The 12877-nt window shown below is 35.1% G+C and overlaps 1 protein-coding gene across 4 annotated transcripts in view; it reads left to right on the top strand.

Annotated features, from left to right (window-relative positions):
- The first annotated feature begins 1904 nt into the window (after nucleotides 1-1904).
- Ythdc2 (YTH N6-methyladenosine RNA binding protein C2) overlaps nucleotides 1905-12877 on the top strand; it is a 77620-nt gene continuing 66647 nt past the window's right edge. The window contains exons 1-4 of one of the 4 annotated variants that reach the window (XM_078048874.1): nucleotides 1905-2346; nucleotides 3597-3687; nucleotides 9309-9505; nucleotides 10664-10863. In XM_078048874.1, the coding sequence (XP_077905000.1) occupies nucleotides 2136-2346; nucleotides 3597-3687; nucleotides 9309-9505; nucleotides 10664-10863 (699 nt within the window). In that variant the 5' untranslated portion in view covers nucleotides 1905-2135. The other 3 variants (XM_078048872.1, XM_078048871.1, XM_078048873.1) reach the window with 3 other exon arrangements.

The raw sequence follows: 12877 nt of genomic DNA, 5'->3' as shown, positions 1-12877 counted from the left end.
TTGGGAAGCACTAATCTGGAAAGATTAAATGATTTGCTCAAATCAAGAAGCAGATAGATTTCTTCCAGTTAAATTATATTTTCTAGGATTAAACACCACTTTATTATTACTATTTGGAAATATTTTGATATGCAAGTAATAAGTCAATGGAAAAATACCAAAATGGAACTGTAGTAAGTAGCTCTAAAACTTTCAATTTAGAACATAATTTTTGATCTCTAAGTCAAGTAAATATATGAGTGTTTTAATGTACATATATTTCTTGGGGTTTTTTGTGTGTATATTTAAGTTCCCAAATTATCATTATTTGTAGATATGACATCCTGTTAAGCATTGCAACACAGTTGACTGTGATTAACATAGTGGACATTATAATAAACTCTTTCAGGATGAGTTGCTAGTTTATAGCTATGTAGGGATTATTATATAGACATTTTGCTGCAGTGAGATGATTGTTATCTATCTATGACTTGCTCTCTTTATTGTTATCTATCTATGGCTTGCTCTCTTATAAAGTCTGTAATACATCTCTGGATATTAGGATAGTCCACTCTCAAAGCTAGTCACTTGTTTTTAGCAAGGGGCAGAATATAAGACCTATCTTTCCTTGTCCAGAACTCTTTCTAGGAGTCAATAAAAGATATTTGGAGTTTAAGGATTATGAGGAATGTATTCTGAGGGCAGAGATAACCAGTCTTAATTCTAGATTCTAAAACACCTATTGTGTGCTGACAAAACAGGGACAAACATTATAAACAAGGTTTCTGATTATAAGAAGTTTATATCCTAGTGAGAAGAGCAAATAAAATATTTTCAAAAAAGTGGCAAATGAAAACAGATTGATGTGAGAGAGCGTGCCTAGGCAAGGGATGGAATTCTGCTTTAGATGATGATAAGTTTTCAAAGGAAGATAGCCTTATGCAGGAGAAAATTATCCAAGTGCAAAGTTCCCCAGATGGGAAGGAGCTTTGTGTGAGAAAGGGGGGGGGGGAGAGAGAGAGAGAGAGAGAGAGAGAGAGAGAGAGAGAGAGAGAGAGAGAGAGAGAGAGAGAGAAGTGCATCTGAACAGGATACACTATCATGATGGTGAGGGCAGCCGCAAAGTGTCTTGAGGTCATGGTACAAATTTAAGGTTTGTTCTAATTGTAGTGCAGAATAATTCAAAGTCTTTATATTGGGGTGTGATGCTATTTGCCTTATATTTTAAAAAAGATTACTCTGGTTGCTGTCTAGAGGATACTCAGAGGAAGATCAGAGTGGCAGGGATTAAATTTATGTTAGTGGGATTGCAAATCAATGTAAATTCTCATAACCTTCCCTCACTACCCCAGACTAAAGGGCCCTACCTCCATATTCCATCATACCCAAAATATGAAATCAATAAATAGTTATAATATTTATAACTATGACTTAATCATTAACTTGTTTTTTGTCTGTCACCCCATTTAAGGTTGTGAAATAAAATATAGACTCTCAGTTAAATACGAATTTCGGGTAACGGATAATTTTTTTCCACTATGAGTTTCCAAATATTGCATAGGAAAGATGGATATTAAAACATTATTCGTTGTTCATGTGAAATTCAAATCACTCTATTGTCTGTATTTTTATTTGCTTCATCTGGCAGCCTACTCCCCCTAGAATATAAACCCCATGAGGGCGGGAACTTTTGTCTATTTCCTAATGCACATCGAGAGTGCAGCATACTGCTGGGCAGTAGGAAGCTGTTCTGAAGGAAGGAGCGAAGAATTAAGCCAACTAATAAGTAATTGAGTAAAAGGATGAAGGAGAACACCTCCGCGGGCGGCGAGAGGAAACCTCACCATCACCTGGGTGGGACTTTCGGTCTGCACAGCTGCCGCCTAGCGGGGCCGCTGACGTGCTGAGGTCACGGGCTGCGGCGGGCCTGGTGACGTCATCACGCTCGCGCACTCGGCCGCTCCGGGGCTTTAGTGGCGCCGGCGCTTTTTGGCTTGTTGTGGTGAATGCTAGCTTTCCGGCGACTCTGACCCAAGAGCGGCTGCCGGCTGAGACGTCGGGCTCCCGCAGTTGCGCCTGAGGCCCACATTCCCTGTCGTTGGCTGTCAGCAGCAGGCCTGGCCGCTCCCGCGCGGGGAGAACATCTCCTCAGGGCCATGTCCAGGCCGAGCAGCGTCTCCCCGCGGCCGCCGGCTCCAGGCGGTGGCGGCGGCGGCGGTGGGACTGGAGGCGGAGGGGGAGGCCCTGCTCCGTGTGGCCCTGGGGGCGGCGGCCGGGCCAAGGGTCTGAAGGACATTCGTATCGACGAGGAGGTGAAGATCGCGGTCAATATCGCTCTGGAGCGCTTCCGATACGGGGACCAGAGAGGTGCGGTTCCAGACAGGGACCTCGCGGGCCGACGGCCCTTCGCCCCAGGCCCGCAACTGGATCCCCTGAGTGATGGGGCTGCCCCAGAAAAGGAGGGGAGACCGGGGCCGCCCACCTGGCAGCCCTCCGAGGCTCAGCCCGGGTTGGAGCGCGGTGGTGCCCCTACGGTGGGAAGTGAAGAACCGCAAGCTGCCGTGCAGGTCCGCTGGGTTACCGACCAGCACTTGCCTGGCATCAGAAGGCGGGAAGGTCAAGTTGCTCCCAAGCGGGAAGTTTTTCTTTTTCCAGGACTTTGAGCAGCCTTGGGCAGCTAGGGCAGCGTTTTTTGGGTATTGGTAAGCCTCCACACTTACGTTATTTAAAAGCAGCTTAGCCTTAACTAGTTAACATTTAAGCTACAAAAGTAGAAGGAAGTCAGATAAGTAAATGCACTTGCAAAATCTTAGTAACATCATGCTAAACACTTAGACAAATTAAACTTATCTTGGCCTACAAAGCTATTCCACACCTTGGAAGACTCTGTCTTGGGTCCTATAATTCAGGACCAGCAGCTCACCTGTGGTATCTGTACAGCATCATTGAATGCTCCCTCCGTATTGCTGACTTAAATGGAAGACTTTTTAGTTTCAGTCCAAACTGGGTGACCTGGAAGAGTAATTTTGGACTTCTATTAAAACAGACGTAAAGTATCAGCACTATGTAACAATAAATCTCATCCAAAATAATGGAACATAAATTCGGTATAGTTTTGAAAGCAAAGACAGTGGAGTTTCATGTTGAGAACTAATGCTTGCATATTCTCCTTGTTGAAGGAAATAAACATTTTGTTAGTTAAGGAAATAAACATTTTGTTAATTAAGCATACACCTGGATTACAGATGTATGTCCTGCTTAGTTAATTCATTTTGATGTTCATTGTGAGTTTATAGCAATGTTCTGGGTGCTACAAGAAGCAAGTAAGGACTAAGTAAAAATACTAAATTATGTTCATCAGTCATTATATCAGCTCAAGATTCCAGCAGTCTTTGGTAAGCATCAGAGTCCTTTATCATATTTAGGTTCATTACATGGTTCAGAAAATTAATATCAGAATTCTGGTAAGCATTCAGTGGTTATTGAATTAATACTTACTTTTCACAAAATATAATTTGACTATATGCTTATGTGTTTTTTGTAATTTGCATTTTTATATATTACTTGAAAGAAAATTGTCCATCCACAAATGGTACTACTTTTTATTTTTTATGTAGAAATGGAATTTCCTTCTTCACTGACCAGTACTGAAAGAGCCTTTATTCATCGATTGAGTCAATCTCTTGGTTTAGTTTCTAAAAGTAAAGGGTAAGCTGATAGTTTTTCTTATTTTAAAACAGATTATTTATCAAAAAAAGGGATAAATATGTCATAGTACTTAACCACTGAACCACATCCCACCCCTTTTATTTTATTGTTTTAATTTTTAAAAAATTTAAAATAATTTTTTTAATTGTAGGTAGACACAGTACCTTTATTTTATTTATTTATTTTTATGTGGTGCTGAGGATTGAACCTAGTGCCCCACGCGTGCTATGCCACTGAGGTACAACCCCACCCCAAGTTGCATAGGGTCTCACTAATTGCCAAGGCTGGTCTTGAGCCCGTGATCCTCCTGCTTCAGCCTCTGGAGTCTCTGAGATTACAAACCTGTGCCACTGTGCTCGTCTGGTAGCCTTTCTTTCAAAATGAAGACATATGATGGATTTTGTTTTCCATCTCTTCTTAACAAGTTGAATGTACTTTGGTTTTAGTTTTAATAGTTGCTCATCTTTTAGTGAAGATAGTCTTTTTGTAGTAATACCCCCATTTTGTGATATTTAGTATATCTTCTACTAAAGTTTTCTTTGAAAGTCAGGTTTCACATGCCAAAAATTCCATCTTGTCTTTGTTTAATTTTTTTCCTCAACTGAAATCATTGTGGTTTGGTCCTGAGAGAATACTTTTTTGGGCTGGGGTTGTGACTCAGTGGTAGAACGCTTGCCTAGCATGTGTGAGGCACTGGGTTCAGTTCTCAGCATCACATATAAATAAACACAATAAAGTCCATTGACAACTAAAAAAAGTATTTTAAAAAAATTCCATTTCATCTTTTGTTTAATTTTTTTCCTCAACTGAAATCATTGTGTTTTGGTCCTAAGAGAATACTTTTCTGAGTCTGTGACTTGTTTATAACCAAAACAAAATCTTTTCCTCTTTTAATGCAAGTTAGACAAAATGAAGTTTACAAAATTAATGGTTAAAAACTTGTGGAATGAAAAAATACAAAGTATGTGAAACTAGATTTTCCACATATGTGGTTCTTATCCCATGACTGTTACAGTCACTACTTAATAGGTACTGAAATAATTTACTCACCTTGACCAGAAGGGTATACTCCTTTTCAGGTTTACCCTTTCATCTTATAAGGGTTCAAAGTAGTAATGTCTCTTGAGGAATTTTTTGACACCATTAAAAAGAAACCCTGCTATATTCAGTGATAATAACAGCAGCTAACACTGAAGTGCTCTTATGCATCAGTCACTGTGCTAGATGCTTTAAATGGATTATCACTTAATTCTCTCAATAGTTTAATAAGATAGGTTCTTTTATTAACATCTGGTAACTATATAACAGGTGAGGCCACTGAAAGCTTAGAGGTGATAAGTAATTTTCTTAAAATCACGTAGCTAATAAGTGGCAGAGCCAGAATTTGAACAGTTAATGTGTAACTAAAATAATTATTTTTTTGTGGGGGAGGGTACTGGGAGTTGAACTCAGAGCACTTGCCTAGAATACACAGGGTCCTATCTCTAATCTCTATCACCACCCCTTTTTAAATTTTGTTTTGAGGTAGGTTGTTGCTGAGTTTGCCCAGATTGCCTTGAAGTTGTGATCTACCTGCCTCAGCCTTCTGAGTAGCTGGATTACAGGTGTATGCCCTGCTTAGTTAATTCATTTTGATTTTCATTGTGAGTTTATAGCAATGTTCTGGGTGCTACAAGAAGTTAGGTCAAAAATAATGTATGGGAGGTCTCATTTTCCAGGTACTTATAGTCCATTAAGTCCATACAAAGAACAAATTTACTACAAACTGTGGATATAGCGTAAAAGCAGCTGTATTCATTTTAGTGGCAAAGTTATTTGGTTGGTTATTAAACTATTAAGTTTCTAACTAGTCATAAAAAAGTCCATATTAATATATTAAAGTTTAATATATTAAACTTCAATAAATTTGTAATTCTGTATTACATACAGTATTGGGGTGAAAATGATTTAGATCTTTTATCTCCCTGCTTAAGGGAAGTATAAATATAGGGTATAAGAAATTAAGTATTTATTTAGTAGGCATCTAATGAATGTCTTGGTTTTTTTAGAGGCATTAACTCCTTGATGGCTGTCAGCTTTTTTTAACCTTTTTTTTTTTTTTAGATGTTGATGGACACTTATTCATTTATTTATATACAGTGCTGAGAATTGAACCCAGTGCCTCACACATGCTAAGCAAGCACTCTATCACTGAGCCACAATCCCAGGCCTGGCTGTCAGCTTTTTAAGTAGTCATTTCTTTGGCTTGTTAGATATTTTTCTTTCTTTCTTCCTCCCTCCCTCCCTCCCTCCCTCCCTCCCTCCTTCCCTCCCTCCCTCCCTCCCTCCCTCCCTCCCTCCTTCCTTCCTTCCTTCCTTCCTTCCTTCCTTCCTTTCTTTTTCTTTTTTTTTTTTGGTGCTGGGCATCAAACCCAGGGTAGTATATGTGAAATAATCTACCACTGAGCTATACCCCCAGCCTCTTTTAGATGATCTTTTAAATTGTTTTCAGATTTGGAAAGTGGAGAATATTAAGGCATATGGCTGTTTCTGTTAAATGCTTAATACCATGTTTAGTAAACTGATAAATGGATTAATAAAAAAATTGTATCAAATTTGATTGGTTATAGCATAATTTTTCTTTTTTTGGTGGTAGGGATTGAACCTAGGGCCTTGTATATGCTGTTTGTGCTCTACCACTGAGCTAAGTTCTCAACTCCCATCATTTTTCTTCCAAAGGAAGAAGCCATTGAAATGCCACAACTTCACTATAGCATGCATTGGTTATTTTTACACTTTGAAATTACAGATAAGAAATTCTTATCTATAATATTATTACATTAGTTTTAGTTAATTTTTATTTTTAATTGACTAATAATTTTATATATTTATAGAATACATTGTGATGTTTTGATACATGTATACATTGTAGAAATCAGGGTAATTTAGCATATATATCACCTTAAATATTTATCATTTCTTGGTGGTGAGAATTTTTTTTGTGTGTGCGTGTGTGTGTATGAGAACTTTAAAAAATTCTCTCATAGCTATTTTGAAATGTGCCTTATTGTTAACTATAGTCACCATACTGTGAAGTAGAACACCAGAACTTATTTAACTATAACTTTGGACCTGTTGACCAAAGTCTCCCCTTTTGCCATCCCCATTGAGCATTTGCTTTTATGCTTAAAAACTGCATGTGAGGTTTGCATTTTGTTATTTAAAAAATTCTAGCTGGGCATGGTGGTGTACTTCCGTAATCCCAGAGGCTTGGAAGGCTGAGGCAGGAGGATCGTAAGTTCAAAGCCAGCCTCAGCAACTTAGTGAAATCCTTTCTCAAAATTAAAAATAAATAAATAAATAAAGGGCTAGGGGATGTGGCTCAGTAGTTAAGTGCCCTTGGGCTCAATCCCTGGCACAAAAAACCCAGAATTCTTGGGAAATTATTTATGTAGCATTATTTTCTGTGGCTAGTTTCTAGTTAATTTTTCTTTAGAAAGGGGATTTTTATGTTTTTCATCAAAACATAGTATCAATAGTCTTGGAATGAATACCTGATAAAATTTTAGTGTTTCAGATAATGTAGCAGTATGTAATCTCTACTATATTGAATATTTCATTCAATGATGAGGTGAATATTTTACCAAAAATCTCATTGATCCTTTTGTGATACTGTCACTGTGATGCTGAATGTGGTAGGAACAAACACTAATAGCCACAGGTGGACTCTTATTAAACATAGAAACTGTCAACTTTATGCTGTTTCTGCCCTACCATCTGTGCTAAACTTGAATTCAATACATTTTAAATGGTAATGGCTATGTCATTGAACCTGCTTAATGTGAATTGTTTTTATAAATAAAAGCTGTTAGGCAACCTGTATTAGGAAGGTTTCATTTTGACTATTAATTTGATTGTAGGATTGTTGAAGAAGGAGAGTATATTTTACTCAACATTGTAATTCTAGTTTCTACCACAGTGCCTGGCCTAAAGTAGGTGCTCAATTAATGTATGATGATAGAAACCATATATTTAGTATTTAGTAAGGAATCGCCAGAAATTTAAAATTGTTGTAAATTAAAAGCCTCATTTAGAAGCCTTATATAGGTAAAACTGTATAGGTCAGTTTCCAGTTTAATATCGTTTTTATAATGAAGATAATTGATTACAAAATTTAAAATCTAATTAGAATCATAAAAATTATCAAAGTAAGTAATAGTTGTTGTATTTATGACTCTGTTGCTTTTTTTATAATATGCTGGTGATGTTAATAAATGGTAAAGCATTTTGTAAAATATTTTGGGTAACTTTTTTTTTAAATTTAGGAAATCAGCCAGATGTGGTGGCACATCCACCTGTAATCTCAGCAACTTGGGAGATTGAGGTAGAAGAATGGGAAGTTCAAGGCCAACCTCAGCAATTTAGTGAAAAAAAAAAAAAAAAGGGACTTGGGATGTAGCTCAATGGTAAAACGCCCCTGGGTTCAATCCCCGTTACCAAAAAAAAAAAAAAAAGGAAATAAAATTTTTCTCTGATAATTATATAATAAGTTTCATTTATGTTAGAGCCCATGCTGAAGGTGGAACATAGTAAAACCTCCTGACATGATTACTTTTACACTATGGAAATTACAGATATTTTTATGTGTAACTATTATGTTTACTTTTAGTGAAATGTACTTGACAGTATATCATTTTAATCATATAATATTCCTTTGAAATAAATATTATAATCTTAGACTTGAGCCATTAAATAATTTTCTTATGGCGACACAGCCAGTAAGTGATAGAACTAGGATTCAAACCCATGTCTTGTGAGCCTTCAGGGCCTGAGCTCTCAGTACAATTAGTGCCAGATAATATCCTTGTGTTATTAAATCATTCAAAACACTTGAGTATTTCCTGTGTGTATAGCATTTAACCTAGTGTTTTTGGAGCTACAGAAGTATAAAAGACATGGTCAGTTCTGTACTAGATAAAGAAACAAATGAATTTCCAGGAAATAACTTGAATAGTTATAGATCATCATTACCTTTTAATTAAAGAGCCTGAAGCTTTGAAAAATTTCTTCGATTAAGAAAAAATGTATGTGAAATAGTTACCAGAAATGCTGTTTTATGAATTTTTGGTTCAGCCACTAAAACTGGCTCTTTTAACAGGTTTTCATGGGAATGTGACATTACCAACATACTGTGGAAGCATTCAGTGGGACACATTAATCTGAATAGTCAGCCATAGCTGCTTCATTGTCACTTTTAGGTTCTTTTGTTTAGAACCCCACCCCAACCCCACCCCGCTCTATATGCTTCACAGCATTTATTAACTGGTGATGTTTTGTCTACCATAAAGTCTGCCAAAGACAAATTTTCAACACTTCTGGATAAGTAAGCCTCCCCACCCCCCCATTTTTTTTTTGCTGATTTCAAATTAAATTTGCCACATTTTGAAATTTTAATTGAAAATAGTCTTGTGGCCATTTTAGCCCTAAATTTCCCTTTATTGCATTTTGGGAGGATGTTTAGCATTTTATTCCAAAAGTGTTTTGATTTTTTAAAAAATGTTTTGCTTGAGAAATGTAGGCATATATGATATGTGAACTAGTTGACTGTATGTAGTAAACAAATGATTTTTATTAATATTCAGAAAGGGAGCAAATAGATACCTAACTGTGAAGAAGAAAGATGGATCAGAAACAGCTCATGCAATGATGACCTGTAATTTGACTCATAATACAAAGCATGCTATTAGGAGCCTAATTCAGAGATTTCCTGTCACCAATAAAGAGCGAACTGAACTTCTGCCTAAAACGGAAAGAGGAAATGTGTTTGCAGTTGAAGCTGGTATGTATTTTCTGGTGAGCTTCCTTGTTTACCCTGTTATTTGATGACTATTCTTTTTTCATTTAGATTTATTTTTAAAAACTTACATAAAATAAGTTTTTTCAGTTTGAATAGTTTGTTAGAAATGATTAAGAGTTGTGAAAATTTGGGAACAAAATGCAGTTTTAAGGCTTGTCATGGAGTTGAACCAAGTTTTTTTTTTTTTTTTTTTTTTTTAAGCATTATAGTAATAGCTAACATTTACTGAGCACATATTGTGTGCTAGGCAGTATACTAACCCATTATAAAAGGCCTCATGGCAACCTTTGTCCTATGAAGAGTTAAATGATTTGTTTAAAGTCATTCAACCAGCCAGCAAACTAAACAGGGTTATATATACTACCTTGATGCATTAATGAATAAAATTTTGAATTGGGGCTTTAGTATCTGTTAATGGGTTGGTAGACTCTTTAGTTCATTAAGTTGCTCCAGTGTAGAAAAATTATTATTTTGGTTAGAAAATGAAGTTGTAATTTTACTATTTGGAAAAATAACTTCCAAAGTGAGACATTTATTTTATTACCTATAGTGACAGATTTGCATAATTATTGCTGTCTTTTGGAGCAGGTCTGCAGCAAATATATGGTCTTCAATATTAAATAACTTGTTTTAAATATAGTTAGACAAAACTTATTTGAAGCTATATGGAGAATATAAAACATATCTTTTTTATTCCTTCTTATGTTAAATGTGGATATTGCTAAAAGGCTCAACTAGGAAATTTGTGAAGCTTTCCAACCTTGTATTTACACATGTAATCCTGTTTCTCACTTAATCATACATGTGTAAATTTAGAATATATAGGTTATTTTCTTTTTCTGTAATATGTTTTCATATTGTATGTCACAATTCTTATAAATATAATGCACATTCTTTCCTACTATAAAATTTTAATTTTCTGTGATACTACTGATGGAAACTTATGGTAAACCTGAAAATAATTTAGGTTATCAAAATTGTGTTTTTAATGATTATTAAAGAATCAATTTTTATTCATCTATATGGGTACTGAAATTTGTAGTATATTCTATAGTAAGTATAGGAGAAAAACATGAAGCATTGAACACTTCTTTTTCAATGTTGATTATAATTTTTTTGTTCTTCCATTCATTTTCAAAGAAAACCGGGAAATGAGTAAAACAAGTGGGCGACTCAACAATGGCATACCTCAAGTTCCAGTGAAAAGAGGAGAATCTGAATTTGACTCATTCAGGCAGTCTTTGCCAGTGTTTGAGAAACAAGAAGAAATTGTAAAAATAATTAAGGAAAATAAAGTAGTTTTGATTGTAGGAGAAACTGGGTCTGGAAAGACCACACAGGTTTGTTTCTCTATCCCATGTTGTAGTTTTATATCAAGTTTATCCTATTTGTGTTTATAAACAGAAAAATAGAATTATGGTTATTATACTAGTGGTTATTTCAGAAATATTACTGGGAGTACATTTTGAGAATTTGTAGAAAGGAAATGTTATAAATTATTTATTTTATAACTAGAGTAGTTTATCTTAAATCTAAAATAGAGGTGAAAATGCAGATTGGTATTATGGAAGAAACATGGGCTCAGATCTGGAGTTCAAATTTCAGTTCCTCACTTATTTGATGTGAAGTTTTAGGCTAGTTTTATAATCTGTGAGGTAGAGTCTTCACTTATAAAATGAGACTACTACTTTTTTAAGGGTAAGATTTAGAGAGGCTATCTCTATAAAGCACTTGGCATGCATGGCGTTTTGTACATAGCAGCCAAAGTAAAAGCAATAAAAATTAATATAGTTTGAGGAATAGAATTAATAGGAATATGTTTGACTTGGATGTTTAGAATCAAAGCATATCTTTGCTATGAAGTTCCATTCACGATAAAAACTTTCATATAAAAGTAACATTTCTTTTATAGACAAAATTTAGTTTCGACAATTAAGATTTTAAAAAAATATTTTTAGTTGTAGATGGACGTGGTACCTTTATTTATTTATATATGCTGAGGATCAAACCCATTCCCTCACACGTGCTAGGCAAGCACTCTACCACTGAGCTATAACCCCAGCCCAACATTTCTTATAGTTATATTGGTTGGCTTAATAAGTAGTCAGTTTGTAAGGAATAAAGGTTTATTTAGTTAATGGAACCTGAGAAGTCCAAGAACATGGCACTGGTCACTGGTGATGGTTTTCAGAATCATAACGTGGTAGAGGGCATCCCTTGGCTAGACAAAACATATATGCTAACTTGGATTTCTGTTCTTATAAAGTTGGTAATGCTATCATGGCAGCCCTACCTGCTTTACCTTATCTGATCCTCATCAGAAAGACCTCACCTCTGAACACCATTAATATAAGAATTTGGATATTAAGTTTTGAACTCACAAACTTTTGGGAGACACATCCAAACCATAACAGAGAGGTTGACTATATCTAAAAACTTTTTCAGTTATTTATTTGTAGGACTTAGTCATTTGAACCTTAAAATGAGCTAACTAATTCATTTTTGTCTGAAGACAAAATATGTTTTTTCTTCAGCATAAGTCCTTGTATGACTTAGTGAAATTTCATAGAGTCACTTTGAAGAATCTCTTTGAATGTCTTATTGATTTGTAATTCCCCTTATTCATATTTGTTTTACAAAACTCAAACATTATGGAAAATATTACAGAGAAAGTGAAAAATAGAATTATAATTTTCCTGTCATGCTCTCTACCTGTTGTGAGAAACTTTGGATATGTTTTAGTTTTTCTTTGGGGAAGGAAGTGGGGGATAATGTATGTTTTGTTTTTGATCTCTCTTAGCACTGATTTATTTTATATTTAAAAAACCCCAGAGGTCTCTTTATAAGCATTGATATGTGATGATGTTTTTTAAAAACAGACATGGGATAATGGCATGTTACTTTTTTCATCTCATAAACTGGAGGTTTTCCATGTTACTATCTGGAGATATACTTCATTTTAAAAACACCTACATATAGTATTCTTGAATATTTTTATAATGATAAAAAAATGATTGAAAAAATGTTTATGGTGTGCTGAGTTTTTACAAGAGCTGTCTTAATTCAGCCTTTCAGTAACTTCAAAGTATGTAGATTTATTTAATTATCTTTTTAGAGATAAGGAATAAAAGCTAGAATTTATGGATATTAAGCTGCCAAGGTTAATATAACTAGGAAATAGAGAAGGAATTTTGGTATTATGTGTTGTATTTACTTTCTTATGTTGTATCCTAATGTTTCTTTGCTTATTTGTGGAAGTTTCAATGAGATAAATTCCTAGAATTGCAAATACCACATTAAGAATACTGTATTAAAAGTTGTAATAGTTAGATTAACTAGTTATTATGTAATAAC

The sequence above is a fragment of the Ictidomys tridecemlineatus genome, chromosome 1 (genome assembly GCF_052094955.1).
Source record: "Ictidomys tridecemlineatus isolate mIctTri1 chromosome 1, mIctTri1.hap1, whole genome shotgun sequence".
Lineage (NCBI taxonomy): Eukaryota > Metazoa > Chordata > Mammalia > Rodentia > Sciuridae > Ictidomys > Ictidomys tridecemlineatus.
The sequence above is the reverse complement of the archived record's forward strand: the minus strand, read 5'-3'. Positions and strand labels throughout refer to the sequence as shown.